Below are 23,817 nucleotides of genomic sequence, written 5' to 3'. Positions count from 1 at the left end.
TAAGATGATGATCCCGGCCCCCAATCGCTGATGATGGAACGGACGTTGCATTGCCCGGCCATGAAGAAGTTCGAATAGTAATTATCCGTTAAAAAAAAAAAAAAACAAATCGGCGGAGGCTGAGCTATTCAAATACGGCGGCGAAGGACTGAATTTAATCTGCCCAATCCACAAAAACGGACGGATTCACGAACGGACGGAAAACACAAACTGCACCAACTTCTGTGGGATAAGTTCGCTCAACATCGCATATAAAGTTCTATGGAGCGTATTGTATGAAAGATTAAGGCTAACCGTTAATAAACTGATTGAACCTTATCAGTGCAGCTTTAGAACTGGAAAATCAACTACTGACCTGATATTCACCATGCGCTAAATCTTGAAAAAGACCCCTCAGGATCGAAGATCGACCACACCACCTCTTCGTCGATATCAAAGCTACTACATCACGAAAAGGAGCTGCCGTTATGTCTGAATTTGGTATTCCCACAAAGCTAGAGCGGCTGTAAGCTGATGTTAAGCAACATCAAATGCTCTATCAGATTCGGGAAGGACCTCTCCGAGCCCTTCAATACCAAGCCAGATTTCAGACAAGGATACTCCTTATCGTATGCGTTCTTCAATCTATTGCATAAGAAAATAATTCGATTAAAATCAGGTCTTTGTATGGAAAAATTTGTTTGTCAGGCATTTTTATGAAATTTGGCACGGATTATTGTTCAAAGCATTCCTAAAATTCCTAAACATATTTTTCTGATCAGACTTTTATAGCTTATAGCTTCCAAACATACTAAAGAAATTCATAAAAGACCTTTCTGTGGGCAAAAATTGGTAAGACTTTTTAATTTAAATTTCGTGCGAAAACCCATTCGTCCAAATGTCCGTTTTCTGAGTTGGTATGACTGTCAGTGACATCAAATTATTCAAAGACGCCTTGACGACGAACCATGTCCATGACGGCCATCAACATCAACTGATGATCCACACGTTAATAAAATAAAGGAGTTGGTGGTTGGGAATCGGCGATTAACAGTCAGAGATCATATTGGTATCGTTAGAATGTCGAAAGAGTCATTGGAAACTATTTTGAAAGATCGTTTGGTCTTAAGAAAAGTGAAAGCACGATTGGTTCGAAAATCGCGTTATCGTCTGTGAACAAAGGTTCTGGACTACCAGGATCATAAACGTATTACTAGCGATGAGTCTTGGATCTATGCTTACGACCCGGAAACATACGATCTATCGGTCGAATATCGTTAAAAGTTGATACGAAGCCGAAGTAACTACGTTAAAGCAGGTCAGAAAGCAAGATTATGTTAGCAGCTTTCGTCGATTATCGATGTATGGTGCACTCCGAATATCTTCCGATCGGTCAAACTGTCGACAAGGAATACTATTTGAGTGTTATGCGTCGTTTTTCGCAAAATTTTCAACCAATATCGTGCCACAACGATCGTATTTGTCTGATTTTGCTCCTTGTGACTTCTGGCTATTCGGCAAACTCAAACGATCGCTCCGGGGAGACCGTTTTGAGTCAATTGAAGACAATACGAAGGCGTTGCTGGAAATTGACTTTCGAAAATAAGTTCAAAACCTATTTAGAGGATTGGAAAAAATGTTGGCACAAATGTATTGGAGTCAAGGGGGATTTGAAAGGGACGACGTAAGCTTTGAAGAACAAATTAAGAAATTTAAATTATGAAAAAAGTCTTACTACGAGTATATTGCTCATAGTAGTAGGTTCGGTGCAGATGAAGTTAAAGTTAAGCCTTTTCCTCTTTCTTGATCTTGATCTTACAACACATAAATTGTAAAGAAGTGTTCTACCAAACATTTTATTTTCTAAAAAAAATATTTTCGAATATAAAAATTATATAAATTTCGAATCCCATTATTCGCGTTAGACCAGTCACAAATAAGTGCGAAAAAATGTATAATTTACAAAAACAACTGCGCGTTATGTACAATAGAGGCTCGAATGCCGTTAAGCGCCTAAAACTATATAAAAATTATGAACGCTAACACACATCTCTATATGTAAGGCTTTATATAAATATGTATGTATATATGTAAAGGAAAAATCCAAAAACACGGAAGAAACTAGGCAAACATACACACACGTACATACATACATATATACATACATATATTGTATAGTGAAGTAGACTAGGCAAACAAATGCATAGAGCCACTGAGTAATAAACACAAACAACAAAACGAATGAAAACACGAAGAACAAAGAATTCAATAACAACAGCAAGAGCAAACACACCCACATTGAGGCAATGAGGCAGTGGAAAGTGGAATTAACTATAATCGCTACTATTGCATACGCACATACAAACAAAGAAACAAAAAAACAACAACAACGACAACGCATCGCATACATATTTACACATACATGTCTGCTTGTATGTATGTACATATGTACAGGCTATGCACACTTATGCCACTACTTTGGCTGAAGACCGTAAACATTTAAGAATAACAACAACAATAACAATAAAAAATTAGTATAATACAGTGGTACTACAATGTGGCATATATGTGTGTTTGTGTGTGTTTTGACATGTGTAAGTTCATATGTGAATTATGTGCATTTGCTGTTGTTGTCTCGAGCGAGTGTCATAATGTTGTATAAACAACAACGCTTAAGTTGCACACTTACAAAATCCTCATCCGGATATGGACGAAAGCACTTGTCGCACTTGCAGTCGATGCCGCGCGCCTTGAGGTCCTGCCGCCGCGTCTCGTACAACGATTCTCGATAATCACCAGCGTAAACGAAACAATTGCCAATGCAAGCGCCCAACAGAATATCGCATGTGGCATAAGCGGTCACCTGACGCCCCGAGTGTTTACGATACACTTGACCGGCACACGACTGCCGACACAGGCTCAACGTTTGCGGATAGACGGCGTAGGCGACGCACGCCACATCGCCGGCCAGCAAATGCAATTGACCCTGTCGTATGTGTTTCACCGCCGACCAGAGGCTGAATTCGTGCAGCGGCGACAATATGTGCGGATCTGCGGGCAACACAAAGGACGGGCAGTGCGTGAGATGTTTGTGCCTTAGCTGGCCGATGTGACGCAACAGCAGCGCGGCCGAGAGTAGAATCCATTCGCTGCGCGTCAGTTTCGTTGTGGCGGGCATCATGAGATCGAGGTGTTCGAAAAAGTCCGTGCACTCAGCCAAATAGATGGCTAGTATGTGTGCGGCAATGGCGAGTGAAACGGTTGTCTCGGCGTCGATTTTATCGAGGTGCGCTTCGAGGCGCAACAGCGCCGAATATGGTATGTCCGTGCGTTCGGTGAGTATGCCATTGAAGGCGTTCCACATTTTATTCACCGTCGGTCGTTTGCGACAATGCGGCATCACTTGCGGTAAGCCGGTGATGAGCATGCGAAAGGCGAGCTGTAGTAGGCGCGGTTTGGCGAACGCATCGCCGAATTCTTCGAACAGCTCAATCTGGTGGGCGAAGCATTCGAGCACGTGTATGGATGAGTGTTGAGCGCGACATTTACGCGAACAATAAACGGATGTGCGATTCGAACAGTAGTCGCATGGAAATGGTATGAACTGTGTGATGGCGCAATTGTCGCAGATGCGCGCCTGACCGCTGGACACAAAGATGGCGGCCTCCTCGCTGAAGATCGGCATGTGGCGCACAATGTCTGTGGTGGCGCGCAAGTAGGCGCGACGTGTCGTTGTAATCGCGTTCGACGTGTCCGACCAGGCGCTATAAAAGCGTCAAGTTATACGTTTCAAGGACAAGAAAGGTAATATTAGTTTAAAATTATTGTAGACACATAAGTAATCAACTGTACACTTACACTTCGTACACCTTCAGTCGATTGCTGTTGCTCCCGTGTAGTATGTGTTGTGGCGCCATGGCGGTCGCTGCCACATAATGATCGTCGTCCGTTTGCACGCCCATATCGACCTTTTCCGATTTCAGCACCTCGCATTCGTGCCAAAGTTCGTGTGTGCGCGCCTCAAACGCCTCGGAGAGATCCATGTGCAGCAGCTCGTGCACATGCAGTTCGCAGAGCGCAAAGTTACGCAACTTTAAGGCACAAGCGGCTTGGCGTAGTTTGATCAACGCGTTATACTCTTCCGGATAGCCGAGCTCCAGCGCGCACAGGCAATCGTCGTAGGCTTCCTGCAAAGACAGTTAAGCGTAGCGTACATAAAAACAGCGTGTTTCATATGTTTATATTTTTTATTGCGTTTTTAACTTCAAATTAAATAAATGGCTTGAAAAGCGCAATTACATGGCGGCAAGAGCGCGCTTGCGTGTGACTGCTGTGTTGTCGAGAAATTAATTAATTTCCAATGAAAAATAAAGCATGAATTTGTGCAAAGTAACCAAAACGTAAGATGAGAATGTGCGATAAAAACAGCAGAGTCACGAAAGCGCCACGGCGCACGAAGCGCTCTTGGAAATTGTGCTTAATGTTGGAGTTAGTTGGGCGCGTTGCCTGTGGTGTGGCAGTTTTTCGATATTTTGTAGTTGGGCGTGCGCTCAAGGCCAACGCGCCACCCTAGCCGCCTACAATAGTAACGCGCGAAATTGTGTGTGAAGAAAAATGCAAAGCGTAAATGATTTTTATCGAACTGTTTATCAAATTTATTACATTTCATGAGCTCGTTAGTTGAGGAGAAGCTAGAGAAGACAATAATTCACTCTCGCGAGAATTCACGCGCCGAAAAACTGATATCGGGATCTCGAACATTTTGAGATTTTTCGGTTATAATAGCTTAATGTTTAAAAAAAAAAAAATAGAATATTGGGATCCCGAAAATTTTAATATTTTTTAAGACTTTTGTCTCATTTCTAAAAACAACAGATTCACTAATTAATACATTAGTATCCTCTAACGGCTTAAATAATCCGGATTAACTTTAAAACCAAAGTTGAAATCATCATTGGGATTCCGAAAATTTCGGGATCTATTTTTTTTTTTGAATATGATATAGTATATTAAAAAATATTATTAACATCAGAGTCCATTATCAAATTTTGAAGTATTCCTTGAAATTGGATTCTTTCAATAACGGGATCCCTAAATATTTCGGGACGAATATTAAAAATGATACAAATATTTTTAGCTTCGGGACTAGAAATTGAGAAATATTAAGAAATAAACTTAGAAATTGAATGTATTCAATTTCGGGATCCCGAAATATTTCGGGATTTAATTTAGCTTTCCAGTTTTTTCACCGTTGGAACATACATACATTTTAGAATCCCGAAACTTTTTATTATACGTAATTCGTATTAATATATGTACATACATATGTATGTATATTCCGCTTTTGAATCGTAAATAATCCTTAAGACCGATTTTCTTTGGACCTCGGAACCCTGAAATATTTCGGGATTTAATTAAAAATAATAAGAAATCTTTAATTCTGAGATTCACTGTTGAATTGCTCAGAATCCCTATAAGTCGATACTTTTAAATTCGGGATCCCGAAATTGTTCGGGATTTAGTTCAGAATTTGTTTTTACCTCGGTTTATATAATTGAGCTTTAAGTGATCTTATTAAACCGGGTTTTTTGAAATTCGGGATTCCAAAATATTTCGGGGCTTAGTTTAGTATTTGTTTTTGCTCCGGTTTCCCTAATTGAATTTCAAATAATCTTTGGCAAACGGGTTTTTGAATTTCGGGATCCCGAAATAGCTCGGGATTTAGTTTGGTAGTTTTTCTACTTCGTTTTCCTTAATTCCAAAATATTTCGGGACTTAGTTTAGTATTTCTATTTGCTTCGATTTCCATAATTGAATTTCAAATAATCTTTGGTAAACGGGTTCTTTGAATTTCGGGATTCCGAAATAATTCGGCATTTAGTTTGGTAGTTTTTCTACATCGGTTTCTTTAATTGAATTTTAAATAAACTCTTAAAAATGGCTGCTTTGAATTTCGGGATCCCGAAATATGTATTTCGGGATTTAGTTTAGCATTTCTTGAGTTTCATTATTGAATTTCAAATAATCTTTTAAAATCGGCTGCTTTGATTTTCGGGATCCCGAAATATTTCGGGATTTAGTTTAGCATTTCTTTTACTTCAGTTATATATTGAATTCAAATAATCTTTTAAAATCGGCTGCTTTGATTTTCGGGATCCCGAAATATTTCGGGATTTAGTTTAGCATTTCTTTTACTTCAGTTCCATTATTGAATTTCAAATAATTTTTAAAAATCGGCTGCCTTGAATTTCGGGATTCCGAAATATTTCGAAATTTCATTTTTTATTTTTTTTCTTAACAAAAATGTCGAATTTTGTATTGATGCTTTCGAACGATATGCACATGACAAGTTCTCATTGGGGACTTCCTAGCTATTCATGTGTAATGGATGACCTTCTGTGTTTACCTAAAATGCATATTTTATTTTTACAACAACACATGCACACTCGTGTACTACATTATTTGCCAACATTGATTTAAATTGCATATACTTGTATACAATGCAATTTGTAGTACAAACATAGTGCATAGTGCACATATGTATATAGTACGTATGTAAATGTGTGCATACATACCTCATACATGCCGTAATCATGCAACACAGTCGAACGATTCGCATGCGCCATTGCCGCTGTCGTATTGTCTGCATCCTCTTCGACGGGCGCTAAAAATATAGCCTCTGTATATAGATCGCATGCCTTGAGTGGATGATGTTCCTTGCGATAGCAATTATTGCCCGCCTCACGGACACGTTGTGACTCCTCGTCCGATCTGAACGATTCCGTTTGGACGTACAACTGTTGAAACCACTCGAGTACTTGGACTCTGCAAGCGAAGAAAATCGAAGAAACAATGAGTTAACAACAATAAAAAAAACTATACCAACAACAGCAGAGTAGCGAAAGCAACGTAAGTGTGCTAAATATTATTTAAGCGTCGCAAGAAAATTACAAAAACAAAAAATGCGAAAAAGTGTTCGTCAAGTGGGCAGCCTTTGGCTTTACGCTACACTCATGCTGGGAATTTACATAATTATTAGTTTGGGAATACCACAGGCGCAAACATACGCACATACATACATACATTCGTCGCGGCATCGCAGTTGAGCAACAATGGCGACGTTGGCGCATTGGGTTAAACACGTCGCACGGTCGCAAAAGTGCGCGACAATGCGTCTATTTTTAAATGACTTTTCACCACCTATTTGCTTTTGTTATTGTTGCCGCTGCGGTTGTTGCTGTTACTGCCTTCCAACACTTGATGTGTTATGCTTGTGGCTTATGAGCAATCGAAATGAAACCCTTGGCTGATGAAGTGCCGTTATAAATACATATGTATGTTTGTATTCGTGAGTATTCGTGTTGATTTTTTCTTGCTTTGTAACGGTGTATGAGTTTATGTGCAAATAAGTACGAGGGCTATTTAATAGGCTTAGATCTTTAGGAAACTTCTGGTAAATTATGTTCCATACATCCTTGCAGCTCTTTGAGAAAAGTCTGACAACTGTTTGGGAACCTTACAAGAAACGAAACTACAGCGAAAGTAACTTAGGTCTCAAAATTAGCATCGCCAAAGCCAAAGAAATTACTATCAATACCACCAATGTTCAAAATTGTGAAGTGAAACTTGGGTTGGCTAGAATATATATTAAGGCGAGATCCAGACCTAAGTATCCGGAACGCTATCGACTGGAACTCACAAAGCAAGCGACGGAAATGCCGACGTCTCTAACCTGGATTAGTAATTTAGTTATCGAAATATCAAATCTTAAGCTAAATTGTATCGAAATCAGTAGAAGAATCTCACTTTGGCTCAACCGCGGAGCCATACGATGCAATATACGTATGATGAAAGCCTAGCCAGCCTTCGGGTGCCTCAAGGCGGTCTGAAACTCCTCGATCATTAGTGCTCGTCACGAATGGAAAAAACGAAATCGAAATCAAGGGAAACGCTTCGCGATAAAATTTTGCGCAAGATTGGGCGAAACAGCTTCGGAAACGTACGCTAAAATTGTAATACTGTATGGTGATAGTGCTCTTAGTCGTACCAAAGCTCACAATGGCTGTCTCCGCGCGCCCCCCGCCCGAAAAAAGCTCGCATGAGCAAGTCGAAGGTGAAAACGATGATTATTACCTTTTTTGATAGCCGTGGAATCGTCCACAAAGAATTCGTTCCACCGGGGAAAACTGTGAATCAAGTCTACTATTGCCAAGTACTCGAAAGATTGCGAAAAAGAGTCAACAGAGTGCGCCCAGACATCGCTTGTAACCGGATCCCTCATCACGACAACGCGCCGTGCCAAACCGCCCTCAGCGTGTCACAGTATTTGGCCTCTGAAGGGATCGCCGTGTTGCAACATCCGCCTTATTCGACCGACATGTCACCCAGCGACTTTTTTTTGTTTCCTAAAATATAATCGGTCGTCCTTTTTGAGACGATTACGGACATCCAGGCGGCCGTGACGAGGGTACTCGCGGACATCCCAGTCGAAACAGAAATATTACGAAGCATGGAAAATGCGCTGGAATCGCTGTATAGCAGCCCAAGGGGACTACTTTGAATACTTTTGGAGTCAGTCTCATTACTTAATTGTCATACCTCGTATATCAAAATGATCTAAAAATTCTTAACTTCAAATACTTTATTTGTTCACACTTAAAGAGTATATATAATAATAAATAGTAAACCCAAAGTTAACTGTCGTCAAGCTCTACAATATACAGTAACATAGAAAATCCAAGGTCGTTGGTAAGTAATGTGGAGGCCAAAAAAGAATTTGACTTGAAAGACTTGCTTCACCAATCATTAGCAGCATTGAAATCAATCATTGAACCTACTTGAACCTTATGTTAAAAAAGCTGAAAGAGTTGACACAAGAAATAAAATAACCTTACAAATAACGAACTTCTCCAGCGGCCCTAGTATATTTCTAGTTATACGAGTATGTCTCCACACAAACGAGCATACTTATGTATGTATGTCTGTCTGTGCATGTCCTTCTTGCGTGTTTACACTCACAGCAGTCCGTCAGCACCATGTCGTGCATATGACATACCTTTCCTGTAAGGATTATGCGTTTTTTCACATTTTCTTACTGCAGTAAAATTCAGCTCCTTTAGCTCCCGCCACTCTTCCGTTTCGATTCCATTACTTTGTGTTTTATAAATTACTGCTTTAATGCGTAAATTTGCTTTGCCCACATTAATTGATGTAGTATGCCTGTAATCTGCATGCAATTATTCTCTTTAGTAACGAAGTAATGCAGTGTGTATTTTCAGTTTAGACTCCAGGACTCAAGAGAAGAACTGAAGCCGCTCAATCTTCCCAAGCGACATCGCTTCGCTCTATGAGCCTCTGTAAGGTTCCAAGAAGATCCGCCGTTTTCGAAACAAATTTTGTTCAGCGATGAGGCCATTTCAAGCAGAAAAAACAACAGTTTAGTGTGGTTTGTGGGCCAGTGAAATCAACGGTCCATATTTCTTTAAAAACAATGCCAGTGCGAACGTAACTGTCAATGGAAACCGTTATCGCTCCATTATAACCGATTTTTTGGTGTCTGAAATTGAAGCTCGTGATCTCGGCGATATTTGGTTTCAAGAAGAAGGCGACACTTCCTCCACATCGCAACAATGAATGGATTTATTGAGAGAACAGTTCGGTGAGCATATAAAATTGTGTGTTATCCGTTGCAGTAGGGCTTTTTCCTGAGGTGATATGTAAAGCTTAAAGTCTATGCTGAAATTGGCACCTCGATTCAGGCCTTGTTCGAACCTCAGTTAGCAGTCGGAATGTTACAATGAGTCATCGAAAATTGAACTCAACAGATAACCCCTTTTGGAGATAGAAGCGGTCATAATTAGAAAGATATAATCTTCAATGCAAAAAAATGTTCTTTCGAATTATAATAAACATTCCTTATTAAATTTCAAGTTTCTGTGTTTTTTCTTTCAAAAAGTAGGGAACCTTGAAATGGATCACCCGTTTATGATATTTAGTTTGGGTTTAGGTTTTTATAATGTAGGATATGGTACTTTCAAAGTCTTCGATTTTGAGTAATCTAACTTTTTTACTATAAGCTAACTTTGTCGAAAAAATAGTAAACATCTTGATTTGGCTGCCGGACAAATCTATTATCGTTTGTTAAAGGACAAGTTTACTGGCTTAATTTTTATATAATAATTTCAATATTTCCACTAATGCAGCCACTAAATTATTATGAGAGGCTATTTACTACTCTCTGCCCATAATAATTTCTCCTTACTCAAATTTCTATTTTAGCGCTATTTATGTGCACCCATGTATTCTCATTCCTACAGACATACTGGCATACAAAATTTATGTTAGTGACTACAGGAAATTAGTGGGCGTACCATTAGATTACTCCGCTATTAGGCAACATAAACTTGAAAATAATTGCGGTCACTGTGGGTGGCCTCTGTGATTTCATAGACGTATTACTCTTGTCGTTAAAGGAAGTTCGAATTATTAAAGTAAGATAAATAAAAGTGAAATAAAAAAGTAAAGAAATGTACAATGTGAACTTTAAGTCGTTGATTGGCGAGAAGGGGGACTAATAACTTTACCTATGTTGTTTTGTTTTCGATTTGATAACAGGGTTTCTTAGTTTTAGGATTCACCTTTAGAAGGGTGTCTGGTCTGAAATTTTGCACACGGCTATTTGCTAACAAGATGGTACTCCTTTCTCGATACCGCCCATAGCACTTCACTTTACGTTGCAGCTATCATACAAGCTGATCAATCAAAAACCAGTCTTTGTATAGGAAACTTTTTTACTTGACAAGATATCTGCACGAAATTTGGCGTAGCTTATTGTCCAAAGCAAAGTAACAATCTTCGAACTTTGTATAGACTGGCACTATGACATATACATAGCTGCTATACAAATTGACCGATCAAAATGAAACTAAAGATTGTCATAAGAGATATTTTTTTATTAATTAAATTTTCCCGATTGGCTAACTGAAATGGACACTCATTAGTCTTGTTACAGTCTTGAAGATCCTACATATAAAAAGGACGGTCTAACGACCATACCAAGGTTAAAGTAATATTATTTAATAAAAGGAATTTTGACTGTGGGGTGTAACGAGCACGCAAGAGTAGGAATTGGGTATAGTCATGCTTCTGGGTAAGCAGTTACAGTCGCAGGGCTATACTCAATTCCTACTCTTGCGTCTTTGCCGCACCCCTGAAACACTCTTGTATAAGATGTGGCAGCCGACCCGTGTGGAGCATGGGGTCACGGCTTCAGCGGAACCACTCCGACATTTTCGGTCTAAGAGTTTACTGAAAGTGTAACATCTGTAGTTGGCGAACCCGATTTCCCAATCGATGATGATGCCCGACTATGATCAGGTTCAAATAGCAATTACTCGCCTGAAGAACAACAAAGCCACTGCCCGATGGATTACCGCCCGAGCTATACAAAGCGTTCCCAATGATTGGAACCTAAGTGTGATCTGCTCAGTCTACAAAAAGAGAGACCTCACAGTCTAGACTTGGACAACCTTCTATCGACTAAATTTTCACCATGTGTAGAATCTTGGAAAAGACCCGTGAAAGGAAGATCGACAAACACTACCTCTTTGTCGATTTTAAGGCAGCTTTCGACAGCACAAAAAGTAACCCTCTCTATGCCACTATGTCTAAGCTTAGTATCCCTGCAAAGCTAATACGGCTGTGTAAGCTTGTCCGAGCCGTTCGGTACCAAACGAGATTTCAAATAAATCGACTCCCTATCCCATAATCAACACCAACAACAATATCACCCTTGAAGAATCACTCTTGCTAATAGATGTTACTTCGGACTGAGTAGGCAATTGAGAAGTGAAGTGGTGTGGAAGCACGGACAATTATAACATCTGATGAATCGGCCTTAGAAATGTCCGAGAAATAGATTTGCGGAAGATTTATAGCCCTTTGCGCATTGGCAACGACGAGTACCGCAGTCGATGGAACGATGTACGAGATATACGACGACATTGACATAGTTAAACGAACCAAGAAACAGCGGCCACTCTGGCTAGACCAGGTCGTTCGAATGGACGAAAACTCTCCAGCTCGGAGAGTATTCGATATTGTAGCCGCCGGGGGACACAGAGGATGTGAAAGACCTCCACTCCGATGGAAAGACCAGCTGGAGAAGGATCTGGCTTGGAATCTCCAAATAGTCGCTCATTTGAAGGACTTTGAAGAAACAAATAAAATGAGTTCATAAGGAATCAGTAAAGCAAAATATTCTGTGGACACCCTGTGCTGATTCTGAAAAGGCTTTGAAAGTTTCTAGAATGAATGCATTGGTCTTCTCTCAATTCTTAATGACCTCGCTAACAATCAATATAATGACGGAAAAAGAAATTGGTAAAGTTAATATTTTTGTGAACACCCTGTGCTGATTTTAAATGGCTCCCATACTTTTTGGAAATCATTTTGTGAAATGGTCAATATTCCTGCCGCTAGAAGAAGAGTTTATTTGTTCGACTCTATTTGTTTTTGTAAATTTTATCCTTTCGTAGCCGATAATTATAATATTATTCAAATGAAGGCCGAAATTCGCCTTCACGCCAGCTGGTAGACGACCGCAAATTACAGTTATAATTAATGCAATAAAGTGAAATTATAACTTTATATATATTTTTGTTGTTGTTGCACCAACAAATACTATGATTCAGCTACATGTTTGTTTTGTAATAAACCATAATCATAATAAATGACAATACTACCGGCTGTTGGCTGACGAAAAATAGGTTCCTACGTGCACATAATAAACCCGGATAGAACCAAGCACACACATACACACGCACACTGACTTACACACACACACATACTGCCACACATATAGAAACAAATATGTAAATGCTTATAAAATAATGGAAATTAAACTTGGCATCAAACCGTGAGCACTCGAAACAAAAGTAAAGGGTGTGCAGAAACAGCAACATCAACAGCTATACAAAAACAAAAAATAATAATAAATAATAGTGCCAACAAGGTAATATTTATATAGCTTGAACTCGCGTTTACGCGGTTGTGATTTCATTTGCCCGCGACCTGCAGTGGCGTGGGTCGCCGGCGGAGGCGTGTGGGGTCATTGCGTTTTGCCACTGCTGCAAGAGTGTGTGTAACGGTGTAAATGCGCTTGTAAATGTACATATAATGACAGAGAATAAATATTTCGTGCAGTGCCACGATAAAAAAAAGCACACAAAAAACAACAACAACAAGAAATTAAAACAAAAAACAAACTAGTAATAATAAGTAAAAAATTCGTGTTCTCCAATTAATCGTGTTGGCAGGCCAACTGTGAAGGCTGAGCGGGTGCTGAGCGCGCGCTGAGTGGATAAAAACCATTTGTAGTGCTGTGGCAGATGGAGCAGGTGCAGCAACAACATGCCGAAAATGTCAAGCAAAGTCGAGAGAAGAAACAAAAAACACCTAAAATAGGCACAAGTAAGGGAAGACAAGAATCAAGCAGAAGTAGATCTTATGGAAGCTCTTGCCGGTAGATTACAAGGACCTTGATACTTAAAGCTCCTAAATATATTTTTCTTTTTAATTTATATATTTTTCCAAATAAATATAACCTTTAGTCAAAGAAACTCATTATTTTTGCATTTAAGTTTAGTTTAGTGTCCGCTTCCTCGACAGCCGGCTCTACGTAACCGGAACCGATCCGAACTTACAAAAACAACAACTACTTAGTGTCAAGTTCAGGCTGTTCGGACCATAATGTGGATGCGTAAAAATCTCTTAACCAAGCTACGGAAGCTTCCAGCGAATCACTATCATTGTCTCTGGTCTGGCGTTATGCTGATGAAACAAAATTCCCTTCCTGTTGGCCGATGCTGAAGCTGGCCTCTTCTGTCCGATTGTTTTTTTCAGGTGGTCCAACTTTTGACAGTACAGACCCGAATTTGTACAGTTTGACAGTAGGTGAGCAGCTAATTGCAAACGAGCCAAACACATAGCAAAACTATTCTAGCCGTCAATTTTGGCTTGGCTTCCGTTTTCGCCAGCTCAACGGGATTGGACCATGACAGTTTTCGCTTGCTGTTATCGTAAGTGACCTAGGTCCAAGACCTGCTGGTGCTGGCGCTGCTGCCGAAAAGTAGGAAGAAGCCAAAAAGAACAGTCGGAGTCCGAAGAAGACGACAATATGGGTTTCGGTCTCTTCGAATAAAGAGCTCAATACTAAATTTGCAGATGAAAACTTGATTCACGAGGTTTTTTTCCTAAACTGGTATGACATCTATATATGTATCTAACATCTTTTTACAGTCAGCATTATTTTAATCGCTTCAAACGGGTATTTGTGCAATGTTTAGCTCCTATGAAATCAAAACAGTACTCTCATGAAGGTCGGACTCGATGGTTCTCATTATTTTATCAATATCTTTCCACAAAAAAACCACAGAAAACCATTGATTATTATCACAAGCTTTTTCTTGCCTTTTTTCTCACGTAATAGGTAAATTGAAAATTTTCGTCATACCATAGTAAGTACATTTTTTTTGGCAAAATTTGTAGTTTTCTGTGATACACTGATTACAGCGAAACTCCAACTTCTCGATACCATTTTTGCGGTACAATTTGGCCTTTGCTTCGAAATAAGCCTCAGTTTCAGCAATCATCTCTTCACTCGACGAAAATATCTTCCCAGCAAACATTCTTTTGAGATCTGAGCACAGGAAATAATCACTGGGGGCCAGATCTAGAGATTGCGGTTGATGCTGAATCAATTCGAAGCTCAATTCATGGATTTTTGGCATCGTTTTTACTGACTTGAGAGTAGGTGAATTGCTTTGGTGAAATAATACTTACTGTTTTTTCAAATGCGGCCGTTTTTCGGCGATTTCGCCCTTCAAACCGTCGCGTTTTGTAATAGTCGCTGTTGATGGTCCTTTTTTTAGAGGAAGTCAACAGAAATTATTCCATGCGCATCCCAGTATTCTGAGGCCATAACCTTCTTAGACTGTTGCCTTTTTCCACGCTTTGGAACGGGTTCATTGTGAACAGTCCTTTCGAATGATTGTCGATTGGGTTTTTTGACTGTAATGACAGAGCATGTTACATCCAGTTTTATATATCGATGCAAAAGCTCGGCTTTATTACGCTTCAACATCTCCAAATACTGCTCCGAATCATCATCAACTCGTCGTTGGTCAAAACTGAGTTTGGGCGGCATCCACTTTGCACAGGGCTTTCTCATACCCAAATATTAATGAATAATATGATGTGCACGTTCAGATGTATCCTTAAAGTGGCTACCTTTAATGAATTTTTTCACAACAACTAAAGTTGCTTCGCTCAAAATAATATGTATATATTACACAGGCCTTTTGTAGGTTAGGGCTAACGAAAAATTATATGGACGTAATGCTATTAGCGCCATCTAAGTGTCAGGCTAGGGACTTGTCGTTGTTGTTGTAATAGGTACTTAATCTTTGTTAGGATGATAAGGATTAGATAAGTTTTCATCGAGATCATCCAACGGTAGGCCCAGGAAACGCGCTGTTTCCACGGAGTCGGACCATAAGGAGAGATGTGTCAGATGTGTGGGGTTAGCAGGGCATGCAAAGAGGTGGTAAGTGTCATGCGGGGACCGTTGTACGCTGGATACATTTATGTTTGAGATGTCAGGGTCGATTCTAGATAAGTAGGAGTTTAACCTGCTACAGTATCCAGAACGAAGCTGCGCGGGAGTCACTTCTGATTCTCGCTTCAAATCAAGCTCTTCATCTGTAATGGATAGAGATTTGACTCCAAGGACGCCATTCACTGAGAGGAAGTCGGTAAAGGTGTTAATGACTCCACTGTGAATTGATGCCAGTGCATGTTTGAAGTTTGTTGCGTCAAAAGTCTGGTCGGCATATTGTTTTATGTCGTTAATGTATGTAGTTGAGGCTCCTACGAGGTTCCGATACAAGCAGGTGACTGCAGGGATGATTTCAGGAAAAGTATTCCTAATTAATTGAGAGCATACGGGTCTCACTGTGTAGGTGTTCGATGGAAGACATCAAGAGGTATCCCGCTGTAGTCCGGAGCAGGGTGTTCTGACATGTCTGTAGCTTCCTCGTCTACATTTCATTGCATCCAGGCGATCATATTGGTGCGGCGTAGTTAAGGACCGGTCTGCCGATTGCCTTGTATGTTGTCAAGAAAGTTTCTTTGTCTTTTCCGCATGTGCCCGCTGTGTTACTGATGGGCGGGATCATCTTTTTCTTTTTTATTGGAAGATAGAGCCATGTGTAGAAGTTCACGTAAGTGAGGAAAGTTCTTTGAGCGCTATTCACTTGGGAGTGGCCAGAAATGATTCTTTTACATATGGTTCAAGCAGCGCACGACTTTCAGTCTTAGACCAAGTATCCTCTGGGTAGCCAAAAAATATCAGTTTGTAGACAAGATAAAGTGAGAAGGGGAATCTTGTTTCTCCAGAGTTGTGCGCTGGGCCGGTCTTAGTCTACGTATCCTCTGGGTAGCCGACAGCATCCGTTTGAAGACGAGGTAATGTTAGAAGTTGAATCATGCGACAATGATGACCGGGATTGCTTTCTATATAATCAGGTCTATGTAGACAGGGAGGACCTGAATTCATAGTCCTCCGAAATTTTAACTTTCCCAGCAATTAGTAATTAGTTGCGGAATGTTTTAACGCTAGTAGAACAACAACAATATGTGGGTGGTATTTTTGTACCAAAAGGTATATTTTTGTAATGAGCTTTTTAAGGACTTTGAGCTCTAATTTTTTATTAACATCGCTTAAACTCATAATAGTATGATTTATTATTTTTTGTATGCTTTTTCAAACAACCGTTACTATTGCAAACCTTCAACATATTTTACAAGCATATTCCGCTAGGGTATATATACATATATAGCAAAACGAAAATTCTCAAGAAAGGATCACACCTTACACCGGCACAAGTAAGAAAAAAGAAAATCAAGCAGCTCGTCCGTGCGGAGTATGAGCGGCAAAACGAAAATCAATTTTAATTAATACGAAAACAATAATAAAAAATTCACGACACGTTATGCATGCCAATTCTGTCATACAGTAGGGCCATACAGCAGGAGGTCACCGATATGCCTCGCTACAAACACACATTTTTGTAATTTATAAACACTTTCATATACATATATATAAAAATATATATAAATATATATTCACACGCTTAGCTAGCAGCCTTTGGGTTTGAATCTCCGTGTATGGCTGTGCGCGTGTCTGTGTCATTGCATGTCTTGTAAACTATGCCTGCGAGGCTCATACGAATGTGCATATGACAAATAAGACTCTTGCATGTCACAGACTATGGTATGCCCGCATGACGCGCACAGTGCAGCTAGAATGAGATAATTATGGATTTTTCCTCTCCATATTCAAGAAAAAAATTATGAAAAAAATAATATAATAATTAAGTGGCAAGAATTTTGTTGTTAAGTTGGCTCGCGTCATTCTGCGAAGCGCAGCGCGTTACCAACGTTGTCATTTTTTTTTTGATTTCGCTTTTTTTTTTGGCTGAGTTTCACAACAACTCGTGCACACACACAGTTTTTGTAGTTTTTATTTATTTTCTTCACTCTCCTTTAAATTGACATTCCAAAAACTTGATATATTCAGTGCAGTCGCTGCATCTTTTTTCACGGCATTGAATTGTTGTCGTCAGCAAGCTCGCATTTCCCTTGCTCATTTTCGCTGTATGTTTTTCTCGAATATTCCAAGAGCTATCTCATATGCCGCCATCAGTTTATACAACAACTGACAGTCAAGTGTCGCCTCAAAGTCTAATGCTGGTTAGCTATGACTGCAGCCCTATCAAATAAATGGGAGTAACAACATGACAAGGCCTTCTGGGCTTGAAGTAAGACGCATTCAGTTGCATTTATTTTTAGTTCGATAATGTCGCTTAATGAAAATTAAGTGATATCGCTCCTTTACGCTCGATATGTTGTACCCAGATTTTTAAGGCAATCTACTGATCAGCCCCTTGGGCGTTGGGGATGGTATTATACGTAAAGGCTCAGACACAAGGGCCACATTAAATTTCACTCAATTGACGAAGGTGCTTGTCATCACTAGTTGTAACATTGGTTCAAGTCTCGGATGAGTTCGAATAAGAGAACGGGTTTTAAAAATTCAAATATTCTATATATAATAACTATACATATATAAAAATTCGCTCGTTTCCTCTCATTGTGATTGCTTTTGAGAAGTGAAGTCCTTTCTTTGTGAAGTAAAGTCACCTCTCGAGACGAACAGAGACCAATCTACAAGTCACTCATCACCTCCGCCCAGCTATATGGTGTAGAGACTAGGACCAATCTGAGTCGGCATTACGGGTTTTCGAGAGAATATCGCATTCGATGGAACGAATTAAGAGACAGCTATGTCATGTCGTCCGAATGTATGAAAACACTTCAGCTCTGAGAGTATTCGACGCAGTACCAGCCATAACCGCGTCAGCGGTGTCTACGCCAATAAAAAATAAAAAAATCGGTTTTGGATAACCTTCGTCGCAGGTGTCGAGGTTTTTTCAGTTTCTAACAAAAAATTTACTAAAGCTAAGTTCTTCATTTCATCTATCCGAGATCCATAGGGAATCGTCCAACATTCAGCGGATAGTACTTTATTTAATGCTTGTGAATTGGGCTCTACGCATCTATTCATTTGACATGCTCGAGTTAGCTGATGTACTTCTTAGAACTCGCTGTATTAACCCTTGTTTGTGGTCTATTAACTTTAAGGGAATATACCAAAACCGTCTGAACGCGGTCTGAACTGAGGCTTAAAATAAACGCGTTGTGAACTTGTGAACTTAAGATGAACGGAAATTGTTTGAAGTCCATTCTCCTTCATCTAACTGCTGCGTTTCAAAGAATCTATAACTTCTAAAGTCGGATTTTCGTCGAAGTAGCCTCGGTGGCCTCTTCCAGACTAATTTGTTTGTCTGATAAGAAGTCCCGTTTTGTATTAAAAATGCTTGTTTCATATTTTTAGTGTTGTATCTTAAAAGAAACGGCATTTATTTAGCCCAACTGAAGTGTTGCATCGAAATTTTTTCATGGCGGAGGTAATTAAGTTCTGAAATGTCACTATCAATAGACCTTCGGGGTATCTCCAAGTATCGTTAAAAGAAAATATTGAGACCTGATGGATTTTCATGGATGCTTTCACAAGTAGAAGTAGAAGATTTGATTTTTCTAGACAAGACTGTAACATAAGAGTTCTTATGAGCTATTGAACATTCTTCTTAGCATTTTGAAATAATAGAAGTTCTCAGTGGGCACTGTCTTTTGGAATTCACGTGACGAGGCTGAATATTTCGTAAGACGATCTTGTCAAAGTTGCATGTAGAAAGATGAGTTGGAAATTTCAAAATACTTTCTCCTACACTTTCCAGCCTTCGACAGTCTAAGATCGAAGCACCTCCGTTGCCATACCTTCTAAAAACCAGACGAATTGGCTGGAATTGATATAGCGTCGGTCTTTTTGATCAATACTTATAAGTTCTGAGCATAACGACGGACCGGCGTCTCTAGCTGTCCACTTAGCCATCCAGGGTGTTGAACTTTGGAGCAGTGAACCCGCTAAAAGTTCTCGAGTTGGAATTTCAGACCATAGAAGTCATTACCATTTCACTTTAACAATTGATATGTACCATGTTCCATAATTTTTGATGTGTGGAGTACTTGTACCAAGATTTTCAAGGTGATTGGCTTTTATTAGTTCGAAAGTTGGAAATAAGTTTTTCAAAAGTTTTGAGACATCACCTAAGAACTATAGATGAGGCCGATAGATAAATGAATGAGGATTGCACCGCGACCTAGGGTCTATTGTACCTAGCCAAGTAGACAGAAGGTTTATGGGTTCAGCGAAGTCTTAAGAAAATATTCAAGATAAGGTTGGGAACAGTTATCTTATATGGAACCGTTATATGATTAAGTGCTCGGAAACTATGGTAGAAAACAAGTTCTTGGAAAGTTTTGGGACATCATTTAAAGAATAAAGACGTATACATGTAAGTAGACAGAAGGTTTATGGGTTCAACGAGGTCTTGGGAAACTGTTCAAGATGAGGCTTGGGAACAGGGTTCCTTTTATGGAACCTTTATATTAATAAGTGCCCGGAAGTGAATGAGCCTATCGAATAATTTTTTAGAATTAAACATTTTTTTCAGTTTCCATCACATTTATGCCGCATTTCATCCAAAATACAACACTGTCATTCAACGATTGCTGCAGGCATGTCATTTTTACCGTAATTTTCCACATACACATCCAACATTTGTGAATGTTTGAGGTTATATGTTAGGGCTCACGTCACTTTTTCCCCCAATGCACTTGCATACAACCAGCTATATGTATGTATGTATGAGTGTTGAACTGTATTATAGCTGTTGTTTAGTGCGGGCCACTGTGCCACATCGGACACACGTGACCTTATTTTCGGCCTGCAATCAGTGGGCGCGTTTAGTGTCATAAGCCAAAACAACGGACGGAAAATGGGCGCCGAACTGAACTGCCGCAACAACAACAATAAAAAGAGGAAAACCAATAAAACCAAAAAAATATCGAATATGAGGAAAATGAAAAAATCGGCAAGAAAGTGATAAGCAGGCATAGCGGTGCAAAATATGATATGTGTGCGTGTGTGGTTATGTGTATGTGTGTGTTTAGGCGCTCAGGCGAACGGCAAAGCAAATTGTAAATTTTGCACGATGGAAAAAGTGCGATTTTTTGCAACTTTCACTTGTAGATGCAGGTGTATGTGTGGAGTGTTTTTTGTGCTGGGAAACTCCATGATGTATATGTATGTGTCTGTGTGTACCTCAGAAAAACTACCGCGGCGCGAAAACGTCATATATACATGCGCTTGTGGCATTTGCGTGACACTGCGGCAACTTGCGCCGCCACTTCGTTGCAAGCGTTTTATTTGTTGTTGTACCTTTGTGTCTTGTCTGCAATGTTGTACGTGATTTGGCACTCGAAAGTGTCGAAATTTTTTTTCACACATCCTTTAACTTTTTTTGGAAAACCATTTTTCTTGCGCTTTCTCCACACTAACACACACACTTACGCACATACTTATACACTAGCAGAGCTGCGCGGCGCTTTTTGAGCAATGCGCGCACAAAATACTCACTTGAAATCCTTGTGTAGGTCAGCATTGCTGCTGGCACTGGAGCCATCCTCACTGCCGCCAATGCCACCATTTGACGCGTTGGCGCCGCCACCAACCGCGCCCACCAGCTCCTCATCCGCCAGCTCACCGCTACTGCCAAGCGCGCCAATACCGCCATTGCAGGCGGCGCCAACATAGACGCCAGCACCACCTGGTGACGGCGTTTGCTGCTGCTGCTGATGATGGTTGTTGGCGCCAGCGCCGGCATTGTTCGACTCATCCGCCGTGCCTGCGCCATCGCTATCTGATGGCGCGCCAACATGCAATTTGCTGCGATTCTGCGCCTGTTGTTGCTGCTGTTGTTGTTGTAAGTGTTGTTGTGAGCGCTTAGAGTTTTGCTGTTGAAAGCGGCGCTGTTTTTGTCGCTGCTTCTGACTCTGCGTGTAGTTGAGTTGATTTTGTTGCACCGGACTATAGCTGGGTGGATAGAGATTCTGTTGGCTCTGACTGTGACCGTGACTGTTGTGATGATTCGCGTTTTGATGCTGCTGGCTACTATTAGTACACGACTGACCGTACGCCGCGCTGCTGAGCTGACATTGACTCTGACTTTGTGTTGGCGGCGGTGGATAGTGATTTTGCGGCAATGACTTTGGCTTGTATTGCGACGCGGGCGACGATGATGATGGTGGCGGCGGCAATGGTCCCAACGCGTGTATGTACTGTTGTTGTGGTGGTGGTGGCTGCTGCTGCTGTTGATGTTGGTGATGCTGTGGCGCCTGCAGGCGCAAAGGTGTCTGCGTCTGCGTGTGCGCCGGCAACTGCGTTTGCACTTGCGCTTGTGTGGTCGGTGTGCACGCGGTTGGCGGCGCCGCGCCCGCTTGCGGTGGCTGGTTATGCTCTTGACTGCTGCCGTTCGAGTGTAGCGCGTGCATCGGTTGTGGCATGTCGAGCGCCAACAGCTGGCGCAGCAGATGCAACTCATCCTTGTAGGTGAATTCATCTAGTTTGATGCGCTCCAATTGGAATCGTATTAAATCACTGAGGGCCAACAACGAAGAGGCCATAGCTTCCGCTTATTGGTTTTTAACATTAACACCGCCAGCGATAAGGCAAAATAAGCCGACACAACACCAAAACCGTAACGCGGCGCGCACCACACCAAGCGCAAAGTGAGCGCGGCGTGTGTATGAATCGTTAGCGCAAACAGACACACACGTAGACGCGCGCGCGCGCATACACATGCACATACACTAAAAAATTATAACTTTTATAACAACAACAAGTAGCACGTTGAAAACAAACGAAATTACTATAATTACAATGACTTGTCGTTTAACGGTAACAGCAGTAGTTGCATGAGTAGTCCACTAGTCGGGGTAAGAGAGGCGTTGTAAAGAGAGCGAGTGCACGCGCGCGGCTTAGTGGGTAGCGGGCGTGTGCCGACTATTAACTGCGCGGCATAACGCGACAATAACGGCGCGTCGTCCAGCGGCAGTGGCAATCAGGAGGGCGGCGCGCGCTGCGCGGTTGGGCGACGCGTTGTTTAGCGGAAATTCTGGCGCAGCTAGTAGGACGGCCTTTGACTTGTGCGTTTTGTTGTTTTTGGTTTATTATTGTTATTATTTTTTGGGTTTTTCTTGTGATTGCTGCAGGCGCCGAGGGGTTGCGCCGCTCGGCGGCCGAAGCGCTTATTGCTCAGCTCGTAAGTAGTACAAAAAGCGAAGGCTCGTGCTGTTTACTGCTAAACAAACGAAAGTGAAAATCGAAGTAGCGTATTAATTTGTATATATATTTTTTTTACCCTTATTAATTGCTGCAGCGAAAAACTTTTTCGTGCCACTTTCGCGTTGTGGCATACATTATTATTCGGTTATTTTGCTTCCTTTTCGCTCGTTTGACTTTCACACTCACGCACTATCGTCACCGTCGCGTAGTACCGTCAATGCACGCGAAGTGACACACGCTCGTCTATATAGTATAGAAATGTGGAAAAAATACCGTTACCGTTATATTTTTCACAAAGTTAGATTTCAGCTAGATTTTTGCACTTTTCTTGCCACCTCCGCTGCCGCCGTTGTTGCTGGCTTTTTGCTGCTGCTGCTGCTACGGCTTACGTTTTCAGCTGACTTTGGTGGCACCAACACGGACTGGTGCTTCGCTATTTTGCTTAATCGTTGCCACCATAAATGCATTAGTCGCGTTTACGTTCGCTTATAATTTTCTAAACATTTTATATTTTTCTTTTGGCGTTTAACTGCACGAATTGTTGGCTTTTCTACGAAAACGTTGCGCTCATATTGATTTTTAACATTTCGCCAAATGAAGTACTCGACCACTCTGCGTTTTTTGTATTAGCGACGACGTTTTGCACTCGATGCCTGTGTAACTGTGAATGATATTGGTTGGTTGAGTGCCTGTGTGCGCGCTGTGCGAGCGCACGAGCGAGTAAGCAAGCGACGAGTGAAATTGCCGAACATAATGAGGCAAGCACGACGGCACGACAGTTGCCGATGCACAGTGGGCGCTGTATGCCACAGGTTTGGTATTTCTAACGTTGAATGAGGGAGGTCATGGCTTTCACAGTTTTCTGGTTTAAAATAAACAGTTTATGAGTTGTTGAGTTGTAATTAAATAAAGAAATAGAGGACTGTAGAAGAAATCTGTTAGTTGGTTAAGGTAACTAAGATGGTTAGTAA

General features: G+C 40.8%; 1 protein-coding gene across 2 annotated transcripts in view; it reads right to left on the bottom strand.

Annotated features, from left to right (window-relative positions):
- The window catches only part of LOC105223498 (uncharacterized), a 31,430-nt gene extending 7,831 nt beyond the window's left edge, over positions 1-23,599 (bottom strand). Inside the window, exons 1-4 of one of the 2 annotated variants that reach the window (XM_029549172.2) lie at positions 21,140-23,599; positions 6,555-6,804; positions 3,838-4,166; positions 2,669-3,743 (exon numbers count right to left, since the gene is read on the bottom strand). In XM_029549172.2, the coding sequence (XP_029405032.2) occupies positions 2,669-3,743; positions 3,838-4,166; positions 6,555-6,804; positions 21,140-22,185 (2,700 nt within the window). In that variant the 5' untranslated portion in view covers positions 22,186-23,599. The remainder of the gene's footprint in view (positions 1-2,668; positions 3,744-3,837; positions 4,167-6,554; positions 6,805-21,139) is intronic. The other variant, XM_011201234.4, reaches the window with a different exon arrangement.
- Positions 23,600-23,817: the final 218 nt, after the last annotated feature.

Source organism: Bactrocera dorsalis, chromosome 1, assembly GCF_023373825.1.
Source record: "Bactrocera dorsalis isolate Fly_Bdor chromosome 1, ASM2337382v1, whole genome shotgun sequence".
In the NCBI taxonomy this organism is placed as follows: domain Eukaryota; kingdom Metazoa; phylum Arthropoda; class Insecta; order Diptera; family Tephritidae; genus Bactrocera; species Bactrocera dorsalis.
This window is presented reverse-complemented; position numbering and strand designations above follow the sequence as displayed.